The sequence below is a fragment of the Loa loa genome, assembly GCF_000183805.2.
Source record: "Loa loa unplaced genomic scaffold supercont3.41, whole genome shotgun sequence".
NCBI classification, from domain to species: Eukaryota; Metazoa; Nematoda; class Chromadorea; order Rhabditida; family Onchocercidae; genus Loa; species Loa loa.
This window is the reverse complement of record NW_018108221.1, coordinates 300,939-325,631: the sequence shown is the minus strand read 5'-3', so window position 1 is coordinate 325,631 and position 24,693 is coordinate 300,939. Positions and strand designations below refer to the sequence as shown.

The window sequence follows — 24,693 nt, the reverse complement described above, 5'->3', positions numbered from 1 at the left end:
AACTTACTAACTTAACTACTAGTATTCTCTTCTTTNTNNCTTTTATGATTTTCTTTTTTTCTCTGAAAGACTGTCAAATAAAATATATCTTTAAGATACTATTTTTGCTTAAAATTAATGTTGTATGAAAAGTTATTGTTTTAATTAAAAGAGTAATTAAGTCATTGTAAAATATTTGCTGATTGATATTTGCATTCTAAAACATTCTGAAATTATATTCATATTAATAAATGCATTTTTCAATCATAATGAAAATTTTTAAATTAAAAATTTAAAAATACTTTTCAGCTGTTGTGAAAAAAATCCATTGTGCTTCAAAACATTGACAGAAATGCTTCTTCCACTTCTGCAATCAATTCAAATAGTAGTCTTGAATATATTTTGAATTGTTAAATAGTTCAAAAAATAGAAGATATCCAACCATCATTACTTATAATTTTCCTAAACTAATTTTTTTTAGTTCTCCTGGAAAATTTCCAGTAATATTTTTATTGCTTTCAATTTTATTGAGATCATTGAATTTCTCCATTCAAATTAAAATTAAAATTTTGAAAGGCTAAGAAATGATTTTAAAAAAGCCATCAACAAAAAATCATTTAGAAGACGGAATGCATTATAATACATCTTTTTATGGATTGTGACTTAATTTGTCTGTAAAAGTTTAATTGTGGTGCTTCTAGAAATGAAAACTCCAGAAGAACATGTAAAAAATTTCTGGATTATCGAAAAAAAAATTTAAAAAATAACGTGGATAAAGAATAATGATGGAATAGTTAGTACTTCAGTACTTTGTGACAAAAGCAAGTTTTAAGTGCTTAGGATATCATTTATAAAGTAATTGATAAGGTCATGGTTTGAGGAATATTCAATTATACTTGATCAATTCATGCATTCCTAAACTGTTCAAATTTCTCTTCATCATTGAATTATTTATATGAGGCCTAGGAAATATGCAAAAAAAAAAAATTTGCAAAATCATCATAGTTTCCAACTTTTCTGTGCATAACTTATAAATTTAGATTTACATTCATCTAAACGGATTGTAATCACCAAAAATTTGAAATTTTTATTTGCTATTCACTAACTCAAAAATAAAAAAAGGAAAATTTCAAAAGTAAATCTTGATCTGATTTTTTAGACAATAATTACAGTGATATCTCATCGATGTCTAATTTTTCTGTTGTGGCATTATCATATCATTCCAATAACTGCGATATGGGGATACTCGTGAATTATGCATATTATCGCACCTGAAATGATTTAACAGATAATGCTAAAAGTTGTCAACAATTCATTATAATTTCATTTTTGCGCTCTACTCTTTTCAATAAATTTTTGCCTTTTAAATACGGTTTATTAATTATTCCATTGGTTCGCTAGTCAATCAAGCTTACTGTATTTAATATTTGCTTCACTCAGCCTCCCTTACAATCCACTCATGAATGAAATGAGTAAAAGATAAAGTGAATAGCAATTTTAATAAATATTCAATATATCTGTCAATATTTCAAACCTCAACTACAAAATAATTAATGGGCAGATAGAGAAATACATACTTCCATTTGATCAATCTATCATTGATAACATCATGATATGATTTCTTTATAGGTGATTATCGATCAGATTCATAAGATTCCATTATTTCATTATTTGCTAATGGATACTTTCGTCGGTATCGTTATCAATGATTCATTCTTCTACTAATTACATTTATTGCAATCACGTGATTGCCAACCATGGAATTGTGTTTAACACTAATCTGTTATTTCTCGTTGACCTCTTTCAACCATTCTCATCTTGTCTCGTTCATTCTATTAAGAACGAAGCAGATCTGAAGCTGCAGAACCCGATCACCGTACTCGCAACCGTACACCTCAAGTTTAACTGCACGTTTCTCTGCTATTTCCTCGGCATGTATTTGAGCCATTCGTTGCCTGTCTCGCTAGTTTGATGCACGTTCTTCCGCAATTTGATTTGCAGTTACTTGCCGCATTGTTTCCGCAATTTGATTTGCAATTATTTGCCGCATTGCTTCCGCTTCACGTGTACGACGAGCAAAGTTTGTCTTCTGTGCGGCATTATTTTGATAAACTAAAGCAGGTTAATTGCACTAAAAAAAAGAAAGTTATAAAAAAACATACAAAATTGCATAACAAAAAAGAAAAACAAAAATAAAAATTTATGTGTAAGAAGAAAAAAATGGGGTAAGAGAGACAAATTGCATTGAAAAATATTAATAAAAAAAAAAAACAAGTTAAAAAAAACGAAATGAAAAACAATGAAAAAGGAAGAAATTAAGTATACTCATGAATAGTTCCGAAGAAATACATCAAAATTTATCAGAAATTATTGAAAAAGTTAAATTGATTAGTATAATAAACAGTCTACCAAAAGAAAGATTTATATGTAGTAAATATAATAACAGTTTAGCTACAAATTTAGGTATAATTCAAATAATTGAATTATATGATAGTTATGATGATTCAAAGGTAAACAAGGTAAGAAGAAGAAATCGTTTTGTGCAAATAAAACAGAATGTATCTGATCATTCGAATTTTAGAGCATATATAAGGGAAGTTTGTTTGCAACAACTGATTAACCCCAAGATGACCTAAGGTTTTTTTTTTTAGAATTTATCGACAGTTACCTGACATTCTTTAGAATGTGCCGATATCGATCCCAAATTTGGTAATCAACATAAATTGATTTACAAACATGTTACAATACGAATTTGAACTATACATATTTACAATATCGACAATATTCAAACAAAAGCATATCAGGCCATCATAATGATTTTGGTGGAGCTTATGAAAGCTCCTCCTCTTTATATATCTATATCCATACAAAAGAGCATGTTTTTACTTGTTACAGGTGTGACATCTATATAATATAGGTATATAGACATATGCAAATACAACATATACAAATTGGGTATTCATATTCAATATTATGTCAAAATTCCAAAGCAATCTGTGAAGAACTTTGGAAGATTTAAGTCCTTGAATAAACCGAACTTTTGCACTTTTAAATATATATATATATATATATTTTGAATGCTTTGTTAAAGAGATGAATATTGTCTGAGATGAAATTGAAACATTTAATGCATTGTAATTATGAATAAATGGATTGGACAGAATGCTGAAAATTTGGAAAGAATTTTTTGGTAAAAGAAAAAAAAAGTTTATTTTTTGAAATGGTCCATTCTTGCCAAACTATAAAATTCTAAAATATTCCAGTAGTATATCAATAGGTTCGAAGTGATATGAAAGTGATACTGTAAATTTGATCTTCAAATTATCATCCATCTTTTTGTGTAACAATTATGAATTTAATTTGAGAATTATCTCAAAACACTTTGGAACAAAAGTAGATATATTTGTTTCTCATTTTTTGTCGTAAATCAACTTCATGCATGTATTCACTTGTTCAGTCTCTCATCACAAGTAAACCATAATTTCTTCTTCAGATGAATAATTTGATGATTATCAGAATTGACAAGAGGATAATCATAAAGATAACCTCAATTTTTTTTTAATAATTAATTGCTTTTCCGGACGAATCAAACAAGAGATCTCCGGTTATCTGTCTGTTATCTTTTACATATTTATTGCACAACTATACCAGACATGAACATGCAAGCATTGATACAGCCGCCGGATTTGCTACAATCTGTTCATGCAATACATTTCAGTAATTCTCCTATCTTTTCATTTAATATATTATTCCAAAGGGAAAAATGCAACAAAAAAAGAAAAAGAACTTCGAATTTCAGATCTCGATGATTTAAATTTCGCATACATTTGTTACCTCCTTCTCCTCCTCCTATTCATTTACCAAATTCATCTGCTTAAAAGATAACTTATCAATAATCTCTCGATTTTCATCATTTTCTCTCGTTTTTTTTTTTTAATGTTTTCATTTCATGTAATCATTTACAGAGTACATAGTTATCAGACACATAAACAAACAACCTATTACATTTGGATGCACTTTATAACGCTGCACTTGCGGTTTACCGTATTCATTTCATCATGTTTACAAGATCATATCAAAATGATTTATGTAACGGTTTTGAAGTAGATACATGAATACAGATTGTGTACTTAAAATGCTTCATGCCAATACGGTAAACCTGAACTGACCTGTTTATATTTGCGATTAAGGTTAAGGGTCAAGCATAATCCCTTCTTGATAAATGATCTTGTGCTCTTGACTGTGTGTTAAAGGTGGCCCACGGGATATCCCGTCAAAAATGTCGCAAGGTATGAATCCAATTTCAAGCACTTAATATCTTTTGCAGTTCGTATATAAATAATAACTACTTATACTAACTTATCAAAGAATTAAATTAAATGGAATTGCTTTTTTACATTAAACGAAATTGCTTTTTAAAAAGGAAGTTTCGAAAATATCCCATGAAACCCTTCACTTTGCCAATTCAGGTATGTATTGTCTGAAGACTGAAAAAAAGCATATACTGTTTCGTTCGGTGACATTTCGAGCATGTGTAAAATTATTCTTTTCCATTGTCGATCGTTAAATAATGACTTGCAATTAACAGCTAACAGGTTGCTATAACAGAAATTCCCTTCGACAATGACCCATACTTCGATGTGAATAAATCCAAAATTTGCTATTTATGAACAAATTTTTACAGACAAAGCAGCGGTGTATAAAAGATTAAACTAAAAAATATGAGGAATGAGAGGGATCCATACTCAAACAATGTTCTAGGACAACGACACTAAACATTACTTTTATGTATGATAAATGGTTACATATCTTTCCATATTCCCAAATCTAAGCCATTGTATGGATTAACATATCCACCAGTCGTACCATATCCATCCGCTGAACCCAACAGTTGTTTGGATGAGGAAGATACGAAGCTTGATAATAATTCCCTAGTTAATGAACCAGTTAAAAAAACAAAATTTAGAAAATCTAATCAAATGGATGCTCTCCGGAACTTTTCAAACAGTCCATCCCCACTATGGTTTTTCTTTTTTTTTTTTGTTATTCTGCACGCCCCACTCGTACATATTTCTTTTGCAAAATCATTTGACACTTATTTCTGACAGTAAAACCAACATTACCCTACTTTAATTAAGTAGATGAGAGACACGGGTTACTCCTGGTAATAGTACACTCGCACCGAAGCCGACCACTCCTCAACCTAACACAAGAGCTGCCAACAATAACCACTTCATCTGTCAATATCCGCCCTTTTTTCAATTGGCCTGCTTACCCAATAAAGGAGAGTTAAATTGCAGAAATACTCCGCTTCGCACCTTACATCACCACAGTCATTGGAGATTCGATATCTCAGACATACTGACGCACTTTATTCGTAGTTCTAAAACACTAAACAGTTGCAGTAATCACAGAAGTTAGATAAACCAAATTCAAAAACCCCAAATTCTCTAAGATATTTTACACTACCAAACCTGAAATTTGTCCTGTATGTCTCCCAAAAACTGCTTCCACACTTCCACGTGAAAAGTTGTGCTTTACTTTCCCTTGCACAACCGTGCTTACCTGCATTTACTGGTAGTATATTTTATGGTGCTATCTTACCAACACTGGACAAAAAACACTGTCTTGTTTTATTATTGCAACTTGTTCAAATTTAAAGGAAAACGCAAAAAGCAAATGTGACGAACAATATAAAAATTTCAAAACGATATATTAAATTTAAACCTTTCAAGTAACGAAAACAAAAGGATTTCTTTTGCTGGCATCACCTGAACAGAAATCAAGATAAAATTTTGGTTTCGAAATACGGATCTAACTGAAAAACAACATTAGAGGAGTTAAAGAAAAATCACTGTCTGCATGGAATGGTACAACGAATCAACGGCGATCACTGTATCGATTACTACCACTCCTGAAAAATTCCGTCATCAGAAATAATGAAGCTGATAAGATGTAAAAAATGAGCTTACCTTTATCGGATTTCCTTTGAAAAACCCTACAATACATCAGAACTGCGCGGATTTCACAAAACGCAGTCCTCGTGGAATATATTGTTTACTGATCCCAGTCGGACAAAACATCAACACAACGAACTTCGAGAAAATGTCTTTTAGAAAACTTCAATAAACAGATGAACCACTAGCGGTTTGATATACACATTACTGGTAGACAAATGGACCACTGACGATTTGACAAGCACAGCCTCACTTGATATGCTAACGCTATTTTGGGAATAAGGTTTGATTGCTACTTAAGAAACAATTCGAATGTCGCACTGGCCGTTTCTGAGCAAAATTGGTTTACAATTCTGAACATTATGGCAAATACCATTTAAATGACTTTAAAGCCCAAAGAGGAACAATACCAGAAACCACAGATAACAAAATCACATTACAGCATTACCGGCAAAAAGATTAAAAACGGCCTTCATAATCCGGAAATTTCGAAGACAAAAAACGATTTGACTTGGGATGTACTGAGGAGCAGGACCCAGAAATACAAGTGCGCAAAATCGGACTTACCACTTGTAGTAGTACAATGCCCAATATTTCATTTAAAAGAATATCTTGTGATGTAACCACTGATATTATTCATCGCGGAATCCAGCAATTTACACAATCAAATGCAGCCGATTTTGTCAAAGCTAACAGTATCCGCCCACCGTACAACTGTTAACCGAACCATCTACGTATGAGTAGTACCAAAATTTGGCTTGGCCGGCAGAAGCCGTAAGTGAGGATAACTCATTTCATTCGTACCCGAACACCAGTTTGCATAGTTCGGCCAATGCAGGACGGACCAGTTTATACATAAGCAATGCTTTCTTTCCTTTCATTTAAGAGAGACTGAGTACTGGAATATAAAGAAAAATGAATTTTAGAAACTTTCGACATAACCAGTTGACAGTTTGAAAGAGGCATGAAGTATAAGTTTTATTGGGTCTTACATTCCCTATCAGCTCATTAGCCGCAGTTGTTTCGTTTCTTATGAATGAAACCTTTCAAATCAAACATGGTTCATTGTGTTCAGATTGAAATCAAGGAAGTGCACACACCATCAGACACGAAACGGAGCGTATTGAAATAAAGAGAGGAATGCAAATAACATTTGTCATGAAATAAAAACAGCAAGACGTTAATTCTTTTGGATTCAATCTGATGCACAATCCTGAACGTGATTCATCGATCAAAAATCCTACCTTCGATCACTACCATTCCCACTGCCACTGTAACTGCTTCGATAACCGCCCCCACCATATGAACGAGAACCTCCTGATCGTCCTCCGTAACCTCCTCCGCCGTATCCACCGCCTCTACCGCCATATCCACCATACGAACTGAAGTATAAATTGTAAAAAACAAATACTGATTCCGAATAAATGTAGTCAACAAAACCAACTGAATTTCAAAGAATGACATAACATAGCATTAAAAATAATGGAGATAAAATATTTGGTGAAATACGAACCGTGGCCCACCACCTCCTCGATAACCGCCACCACCATAGCGACGTGATGGACCTCGTTCACCTGGTTTTCTTGGAGGATGAGCTGTAGCTACCTTAATCTTGTTTCTTCCAATGTACCTGCATTACTAACAGTTGATTATATAACGAATTAGTTGCATTACATCTACAAGCTTATTCTCATTCCAAAATTTTTGGGTGTAAAATACATCAACTTCACCGTGTTTCATGTTCCCTGCAGTAATTAATATCAAATCAACAATCTATGGATTTACATACGCATTATTCATCTCTTTCAGCGCATCAGCAGCATCTTCCTTCGCTTTGAATGTGACAAACGCAAACAGCGGTGGATATGAAGCTAACCAAACATTATCGATGTCACCAAATTTGCTAAATATATATATATATAAAGCCACTTTATAAAACAGACTTTGTTAACTTGTTACCCCGCATAGACCACCAGAGAACGGAATTCCCAATCTGCATAATGGAAAATTAAAAAGGAATACGTGTTACAATGCGTTACAATCTTCGTTACAACCTTCCTCACAATTATGTTATATTTACAAACATGATCCCGGTGAGAGGATTATCTCTTAACTTAGTATTACATATCAAAGTAAACGTGATCCAGATTCAGTTGTGAAGCAACACCCTCCCCCCTAAGAAATTTCTGAGGAAAAGCTTCGAATAGATACCCGAATGCATCTTTCAGATCATCTTTTCTCAAGCTTTCATCGAAGTTACATATATGCAATCGACCGAGCTGCTCAGCGGCATGATCAACTGATCTTGAACGGCTACGGCGACGAGGTGGCGTATTGCTGCGTGAGTCAGATCGTTCACTGTAAGTAATACATGAAAAAATCACACCATACGTAATGCCATGACCGATCATTAAAAAAATGACTTGCTCTAAATTGTGCAACTTTAACCAGATTCATCCAAGGCTGAAAGATTAAAACACTTGGCTTGCTCTCTCGAATCAAATAAACTATCGCACTTTCTCTGATGGTGTATATATACCAGAGACGTCTTAGGAAATGGTTCAGGAAAATGGAAAGCATTGAGATTTGAGGTCTCACATGAAATGAAAACTAAAAAATGTCATCTCGAATCATGAACTCATGGAGTATGTCCCTCAAATGATAGGTTTTTTTTCCTTCATTCCTTCCTTTTATCAGCGAACAAACAGACCTTCTAGGAGAATGACTTTTTGATCGATGACGATCGCTTCCCGATGACGACATTGTTAAGACCTCTCTGAAAGCAGTCAATCCAATTTGATAACACCAACATACCAACCTATGCCCACACCGCACACAACCAACCCAAACTACCACCAAGCTAGTGCCTAAAATCCCACCAATTCGCAGCCCTAACTCATGACAATTCTCCTACTTCGACATAAACCAACCCGCCGCCTAAATATACTAACTCCAGGTCCAGAACCGATTCGCTAAAAGCAATTTCACCTAGACGTCTATTGAAGCGCTATAACCATAGAACTCTGCATCTACAGTACCCCTACTAGGAACTGTGGAAATTCTGCATAGGCTCATGGATATCTTTGGATCAATGCAACTTCTCTTATACGTCTGACTACTCTCTCAGTTAAAGGAGAGGGGAAGGGAAGGAGGAACATTCGAAGATTTATTTGTAGTGTAACAATGATTTATATCTGTCTATTACTCGCACAACATCAGAATCTAGAAACTTGAGTGTATAATGGAAGAGCATATATTGGCAGTTTCAATTACATACAAAGAAAAATGGAATAGCAGGGAAATGAGAGGCCGTACATTCATCAACAAAAATCTGCATGTATTAAACCGCTTTATTGATTACCTTCTCCAACACTTGAAAAGAGGAAAATTAGCAAAAAGTAGATCCAGGCAAGATATGCAAACGTAATGCGGACATAAATATTCTTAATTCCATAGAAACTAATCTATTACCTATTAAGTCATATTAGTCCCTTCGTGATCACCATGACTGCACTTGTGTCTTGGGACAGTACCACTCACTACTGCTTTTTGCAGCTCCTCAACAATCTTAATTATGGGCATCACATTAAATGGGGCATCACCCGAATTTTGCAAACGTATGAAGGAAGTTCGTAAGTTTTCGAAACATTTCACAATTTGCTGGTCGCCTGATTCTTCTTCATTAGGTTTAGGCACTATCAGACATACGTCCTGCAACATTATTGTAATCATTCTTTTATTTGATCACAGGTTCATCAGTATAATGAATCCAGGAGGACAACCGGAATTCTATACGTAGAAGAGAAACTATTAAAATGCCAAATATTAGAACACAAATTCGAGTCCTGGTGCCCTATGGATATGAAAAAATTAAAACCCTTTCAGTCTTTGAGAATATGTAGGAGATAGTAACAGGTAAATCTCCATGCAGCTGCCGGATGCGGAGAGTTAGATCATTACCAGGAGAAACCATTTTACTCCGAACAAACCGAGTTTTTTTGTTCCTTTCATCACATCTAAACATCAGAGGCAATGAACAACACAACCAATAAGATGTAACTAGTCATCTTCCCCAAAAATCTCCCAAAATTTGTGGGCTAGACGAACTCAAGGCGCTGAAGACAAAACACCGGGAAGAAATTTTGGTCTTTTTGAAACGAAAAGGTACATTCCTTTTTGTTTCAAGATGCTAAGTCGCCTCCCGATATAAAAATTTATTAAAATGAAGCGTGTGTCCGTGCCTGAGAACCACTACTACAATGTCGCACCAATTAAACATACGAAGAAACATACTGCGAACATGAGAAACTACAGCACTGTTGCCCATCGACATCTCTCTGTTGTTTGATCAGCACTTTGAGAAAACGTAATACGAATGGCACTGCAGCTAATTCCGAATGAAGCCAATCCAGAACTACCTATACAAATTTTTGAAATAAAAGCAGAAGAGAATAAGGAGAGCCTAAGCCAGTGACTTTAGTTTGGGAATTAATGGTTGTAAACAAAAATTCCTTTTTTCTTGGGAAAAAATAAAATGTCATTTTCGTTGAAATCATTCTAACTGAAGGATTAACAAATTAAATAAAGAAGATACTAAGAGATGATACCACACTTTATGGTCATAGGCTATCGAAAATAAAGTGTGTCGGAACAACCACATGGCTTTGAGTTGAGGTGGCGTGTCGCTAAAATTTATGAATAATTAATTCCCTTAACTATTTTACTGATATTCAAGTCATTTTGTTATCAAAATAATTTCTTTTAAACAGAATTCTCTCGCTGAAATACCGATTTCGAACTGCTTTTTTTGCTTCCATTTTCAAGTCGCATCAATTTCCCTAAGCATTGACTCTAATAAAACAGTAGTCCAAAGCGTCAAAAACTTCTGTATAATAACTGGTTTTAACCCAAAGGAAAAAAACTGTCAAATGCACTATAACATAAATTTTAGCATACTGAACAGTAAAGTAAAGAGCGGCACAGCTCAAATTGTATCACTGTCCATTATAGGAACCAATATCGCTAAAAAAACCTTTTATATCAGTTTTCGAAATTTACATTTTAGCAGCTTCCATGCGCAGTAATGCAACAGCAACAGAAAGACATCTTTCATCCTGTGTCAGTAAGGCTGCTGACAAGCAACTGTGTTTTGGGATCATACGAGTTGAAGCTTTTAATAAGTCCTCAATTTCACTAGCACCTAAAAACAAGTGGCTATCAAAAGAATAAAGAAATGCCAGTTCCTCTCAAAATACCCATAACATGACAAAAGCTCAAAGAATTTTCGCATCCTCATTTTTCCAAGCATTTTTGTGTAAACAGATGAGTAATCTCGGAAAATAAATACATATCGCCATAAAGAAGAAGCGAAATTGCCAACTAACTGCAGATATTGACAGCAAGCGCGGCTGCATGCCAACAGCAACTGAGAAATGCGATTGCATTATTCAATGGATTTGTTTCAAGGCCTGATTGCTCACCACCAAACCATACGGTCTCTGTAGAATGAGATCATCAATGTAAAAAATTATAGATGCGAAAATTTGAGACGGAATCATTAAAAACAGATATTAATTTTGGCTCCAGTGAATGGGACGACACACCATAACCTTCACCCATTATCGGTCAGTTTAACAAGCCATCACAGGATTCAAATAACATGCAAGACCTCCACATATACGCTATACCACATTGGATGGATCCACCAATCAAGCAAAAGGTATGTTTAACTAAAAGATAACTAATACCTCGACAGAAATGATGAGAAAACTTAAAAGTACCAGACGGAAAACAACGAAAACTACACACCTGAACTGAAGCAAATTTTCAGGACCACATCTTTCAAAATACCAAACACGGAAATAATGTAATGTGTTTCCCCAACCAAATGTTTGTTGCCAAAATAGCCCTTCTGCCACAAATTAATAAGAAAGCATTCAACAACAGAAAAGTAACGACGTCGTGCCGGACCATCCGGAAGCAAATAAAATGAGCGATCAAACAAGACCTCGCTCTCCAGCAAACTTGTTAGATCCGGATTATCAATATTTACATGGGATAATTCATCCAAAACCCTCATTGCTTTTACTTCGTCCATGGTTTCAAGACTCACCTGTTTCCAGTGAATCAGTATCCTAACAATAACCAATATATTAAGTAAACAGACAACCCAGGCGTAAACGTTCATGAATTGAATCCTCTAGAACTTATTGCTCTTATCCCATGAAAGAATGAAGTATTTTACGAATTTAATCCATAATGTTAGCAGAATACTGCTATAGAACTGAAACATCGGGATTAAAACAAATGTCCCAATTTCCTTAGTTTTGAGCACTGTAAGCAAAGAGCACCAACAGCAGTAAATGCTATCAAATGCACAACAAAAGACTTTAATACTTTCTTTTTTTGTAAAAATGATACGTAACATTGTTTTTTCCAAAGCAGCAAACGATTTGTATGTCTGTATGTTTCAAAAACACCAAAAAAAATTCATCGAAAAATTTTCACGATCAAAAACATTTCATCAGAAATATTGAAAAAAACGGTGAAACGGTTAAAACACTTTGACAGTACTCTGATGAGTGATTTTATTTATTAGGCAGATAATTCCGACGACAGAAGCTATTCATTATCGCTTTCGTCAGCCAATTCCGTCTGAAACACTTTTGTTTAAAAAATTATGCAATAATGAACATCCTTAAGAAAACTGGATATGATCAAGACATTTTCTGCTAAGTCCCATCCTATACCATTAGAAGATGCAGAAAACTCAATGACAGAACAGTTCTGCTGATCCAAAGAGAGGAAAGAGAAAATAAAATTATCACGAAATCTTACTCAGAAACCCATGAGAGCAGTAGTGGTACCGATTACGTAGTACCAAATGCATATAATAACAAGCAAGCTTAACGATGAGGCAAATATTGATGGGAAGAATAAACAACTACCTACAATAATGGAACAGGTCCGCGAGGGACGGTCTCGGAAAGTGCACGTTTGGTGTGCGGCCGACCCAATTAAACCTTAGATCACTATAAATAATGATATATTTCAAACATGAAACAGAATAGTTGATTGAAGAACCTCATCTTCGTCTTCATCGCCATCATATTCAAACATATCGTTATCCTCCATCGCTTCCTTTGTGTAAAACAGCACCGCTCTAGGCACAATTTGGTCACGGAATAACTGGCCAACCTCAAAATCAGCTTGCAGCAGTGCCTGAGTTTCGGCATCCTGAAACTCAGATTGATAAATCGGATAGGACAGAAAGCACTCAGTTATACTAGACTGATTGCTTGCAGCCTGAATTTGTTCACCACCACACCTGTTCAACGACCTTATTTATTTATAAATCAATGCCTACATACCAGTCTATCAAAGCTTTGATTTTTGAATAAACCAAAAATATCCAGAAAAAAACAAATATATAAAAGTTCGAAGAAATGAAACAGAAAGCACACTAACATCATCATCGTCATTGATTTCATTCTTATTTTTCATAGGCGGAGGGTCGAAAAAGTTGAAGAAAGAGTCAACTTTGACAGCTTTTGTAATGAAGCGACCAGCACCATTCCCTTTCTTCTGCTTTTTCTTGATTATCTTTTTTGTAACATTTTTTCCAACCTTCCAATCTATTTCGGTACTGTAAACGTAGTATTCAACATTAATAACGGCAAACTAAATTGCTGTAACTAGCGGTAAGATAGCGCATATATATGTCCTCCAATCAGCAGTTCATGATCGATTTTATCGGTCAGATAATACCATGGATTAAAAAAGAAAGTAATTTACCCCTTGGTATTGATTATTACCGGACCATCGTAATCAAAAATATCATCTTCATCCGGAGCAACTTGTAGGGTATAAAATTTCTTCAACTCCGTTTGGGTAAAATATTCATTGGGTTCGAAATGGAATGTCAGAGTATATGACTAAAAAAGTTCGTCTGATAAAAACCCACAAATGTTTCAAGAACCAGCACATACCAAACATCAAGCAATTTTTCCACAAAAATTCGCTATTCCACCAATATCAAATTAATATCTTTTTCAAAATGTTGTCGGTGATAAAGCATACACATACATTTTAATATTTATGATGAAAACTTACATCCGGGTTAGTCTGAACGTCACATGTTATATCAATGAGATGCTGAAGTATTGGTTCATCATGCTCTTGAATCATCTCACAGATATGATCTACATTTTTAAGCAGGTGTAACCAAAAACATGGGACGCCTTTTATTGGTTCGTTAGGTTCCGGGGCTGATGCTTCATTCATTTGCTGCAATACAGACCAAAAGTACCCCAGACATTATGCATACATATTTAGCATCTCAACAACATTTAGGCATGTTTAAACAATGTCTTACAAAAATGGATGAATTACTTTGAAAAATTTCCAGCAATGACACTTACGTCTATTTCCTCCTTTGTATAACCATGCAGGATGGGAAAATTGGCTTCGTCGTCGGTGGGTTCATAATTACCCGTTACAATCGCCTTTCTCTGCAATTAACACAACAGATAGCTAAAATCTCGACTTCTGTAACCCAAGGGTTATCAAGGTGAACTATATATCTATGTGAAATCTCTAAAGTGCAACAAATCTATCGAAACTCATCCTTTTATAGTAACATGGTAAGATAAACCCACCATTGTAGGAGCGTGAAGAAAGTAATTAACGCTTACAGTTTACAATGGAAATTATCTCAGTATTTGTATGCAAGTGCAAACCGCTCATTGTGCAGAACTACCAGATCGCTGAGAACTTGATAACTTCTGCTACTGATCTATTTTTGGAACAATAAGTGTAGTGGAGAAAGAGAGATAAAAAAACGAACAATTTACCTTATCATGCAAAGCACCGAACATCGGTGCAAATTCTACCTCTAACTGATGCACACGCTCATAGAAATGGGCTTCAACATTGATACCTAAAATACAAACCAAAGTTTGATAAAACTCGGGAAAATGACTTCATGATCTCCACTTCTGATTTATTATTCCTTATCACTGTTAATTTTTCAAGATCTTCCTTTTTCTTGTCCACTTCAAGATCTTTTACGTTAAATTTTGCTGTTCCTACCACCCTACATGAAAACTATGTGGATATGTGGATGATGAAATACGATGAAATATACACACCCTCCACTTGAAGTTTTTTCAGTGCTTGAATTCGTCGTTTGATGCTTTTAGGAAGGGCGCTGATGAACTCCTTGCCTTCCGCATCATAACCATTTGGTTTGGTTAATTCATCAACATTCTTCGATTCCATCCCCTTACTCTAAAATTTCACCAGTTCCACTCCACAAACTCGTAGCAATCCCAATTCCGATTCCAACAAACAGCCGTCTCAAACCTCACTACAACTACAATAAGCACCAAACTAGACCTATCCCATCTTCATATACCTTCCTCCAAGGTGGTAATGCAGCCGCACTCGAATTCACGAACCCGGTATGAAACTTAAGAACCTCTACAAACATTAAGTAAAAGAGGTAGACGTCATTACTTGATGGAACTCTCTATTTTAGGTATGGTCGACAGTTTATATAGGCAGTTATAACAATGACATAGCTTTTTCTAGCTCTCTGATTTCTAATCGTTGGAATCATTCACATATCATCCATTAAGTATAGCTATCTATTTTTTAAAGTTCTTTTATTCTTTGGTATATTTATTTTTTGGAGCCATTTACATTTTTCAAATGCCAAACTGATGGTAGTACTACGCAGAGAGAATTATCTACGTTTATTATCTTGAGCGAAAGTTTATATTTAAGCATTTTATTGCTATTTATAATTGCGTGACAAAAAAGGGAGCAATTGATTTGCTCTCATTTAATTCTACATTTTGATATATTGCGAAGAGATAAAGCCAAATGACATTTTCATTGTTCATAGTTCCATTACATTAATCTACTAGAAATTTCTAATTTAACGCATGCAAAGTGTAGATTATGACCACACATTAGCATCACAGTCTTGAACTGTTTTCGTCATTTCTGTGGAACGGAACTTCTTTTGCTTTAATTACTTCCAATGAAGTTGACGAAGCATTTCCTATTCCTAATTTTATGTTGCTTGTAATTTTTTAAACCTTTTAATTGAGACAATCCTTTCATTTGTTCAGATTCATCTTCTAATTCTCTCATCCTAAACGGTGCAATATCGCATAAAATTACTAAACCATTGAATTGAAACATCGAAATTTTATCAATTCGAAATTACAAATAAGATGAGAATATACGAGTACAATTTGGCTGGTAAATATTTCGTACAAATAACAATGTTAACATCAATTATTGTACTATTATTCATTTTATTGAATAATATTTCTTCTTTTGAAGGAAAAAAAAGGACGAGTAATGATAGTTATTGCTTGCTGTGCTAGATAAAAACAATTTTTTAAACTATAGACAATAAAAAAGTCCAACAACTGGTATAAAGTATCAGTTTAAAGATTAAAAAAAAAAGAAAAAAAAAATTCTGATAACAGTTACCAATTTTAGGTAAATATTGCTGAATTTATGATGATTTATCTTTATTTTTGCAGAGTCTTGAATCTTTCTTTCTTTTTTTCCTTTTGAAATATTCAAAAATTGGAGGAATAACTTTTAAGTAAAAAATGATTCTGATTGCATTGATTACAGTGTCAATGAAAAATTTTTGAAAATATTCAAATGTGAAAGGAGCAACACTAGCTGTCAACAAGCAAAAACTTTTCCTGATAAAGGGATATGCAAGAGATTAGACAGGTTTTCTCATAGTTCGAATACATAGCAAAGATGATTTGTATTTCCACCAACACAATAATTCGTTGAATCACTTGTAAATGATAAACTGGACTGCGAGCATAACACTACGTAATTACCCTTTTGTTTCGCTTTCAATTCCGAATAAATTGCCGCTTTCGAGATTTTCGTATCTGAGCTCAAGTTCTGAAGCATTCCCATTACAATGATGCATTTATATTTGTTTAATCATTAATTTATCATTTAATAACATTATCATCATTTACCTTACGTATTCATTAATTTATGCGTCAACATTTAACGAATATGGAATCAATTTAATTGCTCGTATTAGATTCGAGAAATCAGACAAGGATTGCTTTGTCAAATTTCCTTCAAATGTTCCCTCTTTTTTCCCTTCTCTTATCATGAGAATAAATTATAAATGAGATTCAAAGATTCAAAGCATAAACAGGTTACATGATTTTTTGGAATGTTATCCACTAATTTTTACTCTGTCAATTTTCGCTCTAAAAAAATTACACTGAAATATTCGCAACATTGTATGCATGCAATCCTTGAGCTTTAAACACTCAATTTGATAATTAGCATAACTGATTCATGAAAACATGAATTTGGAGAGAAAAATTTTTTTCCAAACAAAACTTTGAAATTCTAAAATTTATTCGCTTTTCAAGCTTATCCTAAGTTATAATTTTCATTAGCTTGGCTTAAAAATAGCTCTTTACGGTGTTAAGAAATTACTTATTTATATAGATGATAACTGAATTTTAATCAGTGAAAGTCAATTTTTAAAAAAGGAGAGTTTTGCATGCTTAATTGTTTAACCATATTTCTAAGGTACCCTAAAAAAAAACTAATGATTGATGGGTAAGGTACAATCATCGCTGACACATGCGAATTCTGCCAAATCTTGTTTGTGATCGAATAATTGGTTTGACTAAAATTACTATAGTTATATGCTTTCTTAGCCTTATTCTTTAGTAGAAACATAATATCAGAAAAAGAAAGAAAAAATCAAAGATTAAATGGAGTGAAATTGTAAGTCCTCTCAAAAGGTAGATAGATTAAAAGTCAGTTGAAAGATCGATTTTTAAATTTCTTTGTGACGCAAAAATTCACAGTCAATTTAAAACGAGTTATTCATGAATTTTTAGATTAAATCTAGTAAAATTTTGCATATTTCAAGTTGTAATATAAAGAATTGAATTTATTAAAAAAAAAGTTTTTGGATGAAGGAAAATCGCAAAAAATTGGTCAAATGATTCAAAATTTAAAATGAAATAAAAATATTGAAGATATCTCTCACAATTTTTCTTATTTCTCCCAATAATTTTATCTGAAGACAAGCAGATATATTTATCTTATCAAGTTGGAAGGATAAATCGATTAAACAAAAACATTTGGGAGATCAAACGAAAAGCACCGTTAAAGTTACAAATGTATTGTTTCATCCATAACCAAAAAACAATTTTTTTAAAACAATTCTTATCATTGTAGGGATTAATTGGTTTTTTTTAATCATCGATAAAGTTGGGAAGGGTCGAAAGATAGTATTGATTAAATTTTGAAAATATTAATTTTTAGGACAGAGGACAATTTTTAGATTTGTCATTTGTAATCTTTGGTTTCGTGGTTTCGACAAGCAGATGGTTACAAAATGTCCAGAACTTCCAAAAATGTAATTTGTTCTCTTATGCTATTATTAATCAATTTTATCAAGTCTTTATATAATGAATTTGATGTAGCTCCCAAGAACTTAATTATTTAATCATATTATAATATAAAATGATATAAAGCACTTCACTTCTATTGTGGTTTTGAAATATGCGACTGAAAATTATTGAAGAAGTAATTCAAAAATTTACGAACTTCGAATTTATTGTTATTAAATGATAAATAATAAGTGAGGAATGGGAATATTTCTTCATTTACAACAACAAATGGAAAATTATGTTGGATTTTATAATTTTCATCATTGTTGTATTCCAACGATAAACTGATACACTTAGCAGTGTCGCCTTAATTATTGAGACATAAAATCATCAGTAAGTTAATAATTTTAATTATAGTATAAATTTAAGGAAAAAAGCTGTGATTAAAGTAGTGGAGATAGTATGTTCACCTTTAGGATAATTTTGCGAATACGACTGTTATTGCACAAAGTTTGACCACTGGTACCATATTCGCTAGCAACTGCAGCAACTGGTGTGGAACGCTTCTTGCGCTTGCAAAGACAATTACAGGGTTGTGGAAGTGGTTGTGCTGGACAGGGTAGCGGGAGAGGAGGTAAACTTGGTGGACAGAGAGGTGGTAATGGTAATGGTGGTGGACAAGGCAAACAAAGTGACTGTTGAGGGCATGGCTGAGGTGGTGGCGGTGGTGGAGGTGGTGGTGGTGGTGGAGGTGGTGGTGGTGGTGGCGGTGGTAGTTGTGAAGGACATTGAGGTTGTGGAGGACAAATCTGTGGAAGAAGTGGTGGACAAGGTAGTGGACAAGGTGGTGGTATAGGACATATTGGTGTTGTTTGTGGACAATTACAGTCAGCAGTGGGACCAAGCAAAAATGCCGGATATTTCGGAATAAGAGCAAGGAGAAAGAATAAAACGACCATTATGAGATATATATTAGGTATCACAATTTTGATATAAAACCGAACCAGTCACCAACAAGGCAAATTGTTTCTTAACTGAGCACCACACATATGTTTATATAAACCGATTCGCTTAGTCCATGGTCAACCAAACTGGTTACTGATGTACCTGTGATATTAATTAGTAATGCATTTGCAATAAAACCTGACCCTCCAAGCCTCCCACTCCTTCTGCTCCTCCCCATCGCATGTTATAGATCTGAGCTTTTTAATCATTAATACTTCTTACGTGATATAAATCAACATTTTTGAAGTAGTTGTAACCTTCCTGTGACTTTTGTTCGATAAATTTCTTTTTTATAAAATCAATGTTTAACTCCCGTGAATAAATAATTGCGCTTACTACAGAGTGGCACATAGCACTAAATATGCGAGCAATCTTAATATATTAGTTATGGTTTTCGAAGATACAAGTATCTCCGGTATGTCTCTTATCTTCCACGCAAGGTGATGCGGGGAGCTCATTTCACTGCATTCAACTGAAATTCAATTTTTAAGAACGACAATGTTCAATTTTTTGGCAGGAGTAAACAAGATGATTGGTAAAACTTTTCAGTTATTAAGTTGAACAAATACTCATTATAGAAAACGAATTAAAATTATTTTTAAAAATGATCCTTCCATATTCATGAGTTCGTTTAAAAAAAAAAATCTAGGGAAATTCAAAAATCAAACTTTGCATCCAGAAAATATCAACTACTGCATTAAATCAATATAGATGAAATAACCTATAAAACTGCTTTGTTACATTTGTGGCATTTCAAGTTCGATTTAATTCCAATACGACCGAATATGCTTTTATGTTAGGTATTAGCTGTTTGAAACTATGGTAATTGAGCTATTGATAGAGTAATTAGCAGTTGGATTAAATTAAGAATATAAAGGCGGAAATCGGAAATAATTTTTGATAGGTTCTCAAGTCTTGCGTTGCAACTGAGACATATACTGGATCGAGCAGTTTTGTTGGGTATAATTTTAACTAATAATAATTTAGAGTGTATGGAAACGTGTGCAAATGTTTCTATCATTAGTTTATGACAAACTTGAACATCCACCAATTTTTGTTATATCACAAAGTTTGATTGTAATCAAACTGTTGCAAATGATAAGTTGAGAAAGTATTTGGTTGAGTGAAGCAATAAATATATTTCAAAATGCAATGAGCAAAATGATTGTCTGATATCAATCGGCATATTGATGGATTAGTGAACAAAATGAACACGGATATGCCATGTGGAGCGTGGACGGTATGAGACAGACGAATAAGTTGAATGATCGTATCACTTTTTTCCCAACAAACTTTTTTTTCTTTTTTTTTTCTTCACATTTATAAGAAAAAAAAAGTGTGTTATTTAATTTGCATATTATAGTAAAGTGGTAGTTTGTGTTTATTAAATTGATATCAGTAAACAAGCTGGATGCTTAAGCTTGCTCCAATCTATCCAATAACGATAGCTGATATTTTTTTGAAGCACAAAAGTTGAGAATTAAAGTGAAATTACGGCAATGAAGTGAAAAAAGAGGAATGATTAGATTTTAGAAATTTCCTTTTCATTATTGTTTGATTAAATGACGTTGCTTATATACGCCTGTATACCTGTTCATGTATCCGGTTGTTTGTGATATTGGAGGCGTTTACAAGTGTCATTTATTCATTTATTCCAACAATCACTCCGAGCAAAACAGAATTTGAAGAATCACGAATAATAGTTTTGCATTTGTAGAAGGATTGATTGGTCACGCTGAAGTAAACATCCTCAGAATGTATTATCATAATTAAAGGAAATTTTGTTATTGTGAAAATTTCAATTATGTGAAAGTGTTCTTTCTTCTGTTTACGCCACAAAATTAAACACAATATATATTGATTGTATTTTTTGAAATACTAATAATGATTGGTGTTCAAAGATTGATCATGTTGCAGATTTGAAACGAGCAATAATATTTTCATGTTTGAATGTAAATGGATCAGGTAGCAATCGAAATCTCGTTTTTCTTTTCAAAGAATGCCGCTATCTACGACATACTCTTTTTTCGGAACCTTCCGATCATTGTTTGATTTCCTCATTTTAAAACTGGAAAGCCTGTTTTAGGAAAGATTCCAAAGAAATCATTACATATTCTCCCTTCTCCCTTTCTTCTTCATCCGCTCTCTTCTTTCGCAACGATCATCACGACTATGTAATTTGTCAAGCAGACGATGTGATTTACAAGGAGCAAGTTTCTTACTCAAAACTCTGTCAGCCATTTATAGGAAGAATATCTGTTCACATTAAATTGTTGAATCACCAACAAATCATTTTATAAATTTCACGGGGAACTAGAAACTTATATGAGAGCATCATTACCACCTGATTTTGAATTTAGCTTCGATATGCATCCTCCACTTAAAACTAAATGAATATATATGTATATCTCATTATTCCAAGTTAAAGATATATATTATATATCGTGGTCTAAAGGATGAGACAATATGATCGCTTATCATTTTATTCAAATCAATTAAACTGAGGAATTTAATATTTGTTATTTATTAAATACTTGATGTATCTCAAAAACATAAAAACAACATGAAGAGTACTATCATTTCAATCAAATCCATGGTATCACAATGAATTTAGTAAATCGCTCATTTTTAGACAACAAATATTCATACTTCCTGTAAGTTTAATTACTATAAATGATAATTTAAGCAATAGATGGGATGCAAGAGATATTTCATTATTTGCTGCTGGCAGTTAGAAGCATAAAATGTATTAAATTAGTATCCAGTTAAGATATTACGGCCAACGTCTTGTACGTTTAATCTTGTCTACGGGGGGTAGCTCATAACATCGCAAGCGTCGTACCGTAATTTCATAAAAAATCCTGCAATATTAGCATCTCCGTCCAACAAACTGTAATATAAATATATCAATTTTCCAATGTTCTGACACAATTTACTTCTGGTCGGATATATAAACTCTAGATCATGATAATCTGATCTATAAATTGACTAACGATAAATTAGGAGGGCGAATCATCTTGAAATCTGTGATAACATCGAATGAGATAACCGTATCAGTTTCTTCCTCAACTTGCTCCTCACCTTCAAAATACTGTCCCGGCTTAATGATTGTATGATAAAGTGGACTGGAATAATCGGCTAAGCCTTCAAACGAACAACATTGCACATACAATCTGAATTTCAATCTTCTTATCTTCTTTGTTTTTTTTTCTTTTTTTTAACGGCAATTTAGTAAGAGTTAAAATTCCTACAAGTCTTAAATGAATCAAGCCTCCTTCGTCATGGAAATTTACTACTGATATTACTACTCTAAAACCATTGTATTCGATTCGAAATTAAAATATGATTTATAAAGGAGATTAAATCGTATAAAGATTTGTGTACATTAAAAAAAAGAAAACAAACGGTTGATGATTCCCGTAAGCCTTTTCAAAGCCTCCAACCCAACTATCATTTGACTCACATGATTTACGCCGTGCACGATCATCACAATCCTGTAAAACAATTAACACTGTCATTTTTTATGAATTTTATATAAAAAAAAAGAAAAATTCAAGTAACTTCCCAGTGCTTAAGAATAGACTTATCAATTGACTTCAGAATTTTTGACCATTTTACATTAATTAAAGATCTTTATAATTTTTTGAAATAAATAAAACTGTCATATATGACTGGAACAGTTTGCAAGATTAACTCCACCGATGTCTTCCTTTATGCAGTGCAGGAATAACTTAGTGAATAAACAACAGGAATGTTGGAAATTAAATAAACCAAATAAAATAAAGCAATAAAAATGGACCGCATATCGACGTTCAAAGCATGATGGACGGGAACAATGCAAAAGTGGTTGAGCATTTGGATAAATTTCGATCCCAAATGGTATCTTATTCTCTCCGCAGTATTCACCTTTACATGTAATAATTAAACTAAGCAGTGAAATTATTGCGAAAATCTGAAAAAGGAAATTCAGTGGAGAAATTTTAAATATATCAAAGTCTATTTATCAGTTCGTTTGAAGTGATAATATACAGTTAAAAGTAATCATCACCGTAATAGAATTATGAGAGATTTGTAAGAAATAAGAAGAAGTAAATGAAGTGAATTAGGAAATTTGAATTGGAAAAAAAGAAATAAATGAATTAAGAAATATGTCCAATACATCTGTTTCTACACTTGACTATTTCTGAAGATTGTTCCGGAAAAAGAAATGAAAATGTTATGAGATGTAAATATATTTAAGACGATATGTAATAATGGGACAAATTTACCCTACCGGAAAATATTACGTTAGTATCATTTTAAAAAGGAAATTGGGCAAGGGAAGAGAAAAAAAAATTAAGCAAACGAGCTCACCATAACGTACGCTGCATGATAAGATCGCTTTGCTATGCAAACTCTCTACAGAACATACAATTCATGATCAAGTTTGATCACTGTTACAATCATCCAGCGACATTACTATCCTTTTTCTATTCAATATCCAGAATTTTAATTCGGAAAAACTTTATGTCGTGGGCGTAAAATGGTTATGCCGGAATGCAATTACACCAATTTATACGATTTTCTGAAATAATTAATCAGTATCACAGTTGAAATCAAGTAACTACGCAAACCACCATAGACAACAATCATATCAGGTAACATATGATCATAGATCAATGTGTCAGTATTTCTTTTTTTTTTCTTTTTTTCAAGAACACCACAAACCACTCGTGATTCATTTCATTCAATTAAATTATCGTACTGTACTATTCCCAACATGTAGTACTGATAAAAGTATATTGCATGACTATACGGATAGTATAACAAGTCAGTTTAAGGATTGGAAGATTGGATGAAAAAATTTTACAAATGTATTTAAACGATTTTTTTAAAATATTAAATGCTATCAGTAAGATGGAAGATAATATTTGCATATAAGCTACTTCTATACAGAACTATTCAAAATCACATTTTCTTCATTGCATATAAGATTTGACTCATCAATTTAACGAGAAGTAAACTTAAGTATGATGTAAGGATAACCAATCGTTACCGGGAACAGAAATGAAAGATATTGTAAAAATCGAATTCAAACTTTTTGTAAATTAAAAATTCACGATGAATATAAGAAATTGATAAAGTAAGAGATAACGAAGATGAATGATGGAACAATAAAGATGAAATAAAATTCAAATGAAAGCTATCGGCAAGTTTATCCAAGGTTTATTTTATTAATCGTACTTGACATGAGTAATTCGTTTGGGGCGGTAAGAAAGGTAATGTAAACAACAACAACAGTGGTGACAATAGAAGTTCAGGAAATGTTGACATTCTGAGTATTCCTTTTGAAATTACAT

General features: G+C 33.1%; 6 protein-coding genes across 6 annotated transcripts; 1 reads left to right on the top strand and 5 right to left on the bottom strand.

Moving 5' to 3' along the window:
- Positions 1-6,316: 6,316 nt before the first annotated feature.
- LOAG_04111 (hypothetical protein) lies at positions 6,317-6,657 on the top strand (the record flags this gene model as incomplete). The annotated part of the gene is made up of 2 exons (XM_003139648.1): positions 6,317-6,483; positions 6,513-6,657. The coding sequence occupies 2 exons, from the start codon at positions 6,317-6,319 to the stop codon at positions 6,655-6,657; spliced, it is 312 nt and encodes a 103-aa protein (XP_003139696.1).
- A 519-nt stretch (positions 6,658-7,176) lies between these two features.
- LOAG_17122 (hypothetical protein) lies at positions 7,177-8,699 on the bottom strand (the record flags this gene model as incomplete). Its single annotated transcript, XM_003139647.2, has 5 exons — positions 7,177-7,318; positions 7,450-7,566; positions 7,726-7,839; positions 8,148-8,294; positions 8,647-8,699. The coding sequence occupies 5 exons, from the start codon at positions 8,697-8,699 to the stop codon at positions 7,177-7,179; spliced, it is 573 nt and encodes a 190-aa protein (XP_003139695.2).
- A 711-nt stretch (positions 8,700-9,410) lies between these two features.
- Positions 9,411-12,111, bottom strand: LOAG_17121 (hypothetical protein; the record flags this gene model as incomplete). Its single annotated transcript, XM_020449780.1, has 7 exons — positions 11,745-12,111; positions 11,321-11,434; positions 10,995-11,136; positions 10,549-10,621; positions 10,230-10,354; positions 9,814-9,952; positions 9,411-9,647 (listed from the first exon to the last, which is right to left on the bottom strand). Exons 1-7 carry the CDS (start codon positions 12,031-12,033, stop codon positions 9,411-9,413), a joined length of 1,119 nt encoding a protein of 372 aa, XP_020306653.1. The 5' UTR covers positions 12,034-12,111.
- Positions 12,112-12,309: 198 nt separating this feature from the next.
- LOAG_04108 (nucleosome assembly protein 1) lies at positions 12,310-15,342 on the bottom strand. The gene is made up of 8 exons (XM_003139645.2): positions 15,086-15,342; positions 14,789-14,874; positions 14,357-14,446; positions 14,049-14,222; positions 13,731-13,870; positions 13,404-13,581; positions 13,020-13,172; positions 12,310-12,590 (listed from the first exon to the last, which is right to left on the bottom strand). The coding sequence occupies exons 1-8, from the start codon at positions 15,213-15,215 to the stop codon at positions 12,558-12,560; spliced, it is 984 nt and encodes a 327-aa protein (XP_003139693.2). The 5' UTR covers positions 15,216-15,342; the 3' UTR covers positions 12,310-12,557.
- Positions 15,343-18,792: 3,450 nt separating this feature from the next.
- Positions 18,793-19,308, bottom strand: LOAG_17120 (hypothetical protein; the record flags this gene model as incomplete). The annotated part of the gene is made up of 1 exon (XM_020449779.1): positions 18,793-19,308. One exon carries the CDS (start codon positions 19,306-19,308, stop codon positions 18,793-18,795), a length of 516 nt encoding a protein of 171 aa, XP_020306652.1.
- Positions 19,309-22,047: 2,739 nt separating this feature from the next.
- LOAG_04107 (hypothetical protein) lies at positions 22,048-23,924 on the bottom strand. The gene is made up of 4 exons (XM_020446506.1): positions 23,708-23,924; positions 23,154-23,306; positions 22,760-22,848; positions 22,048-22,527 (listed from the first exon to the last, which is right to left on the bottom strand). Exons 1-4 carry the CDS (start codon positions 23,708-23,710, stop codon positions 22,332-22,334), a joined length of 441 nt encoding a protein of 146 aa, XP_020303164.1. The 5' UTR covers positions 23,711-23,924; the 3' UTR covers positions 22,048-22,331.
- Between the last annotated feature and the right edge of the window lie 769 nt (positions 23,925-24,693).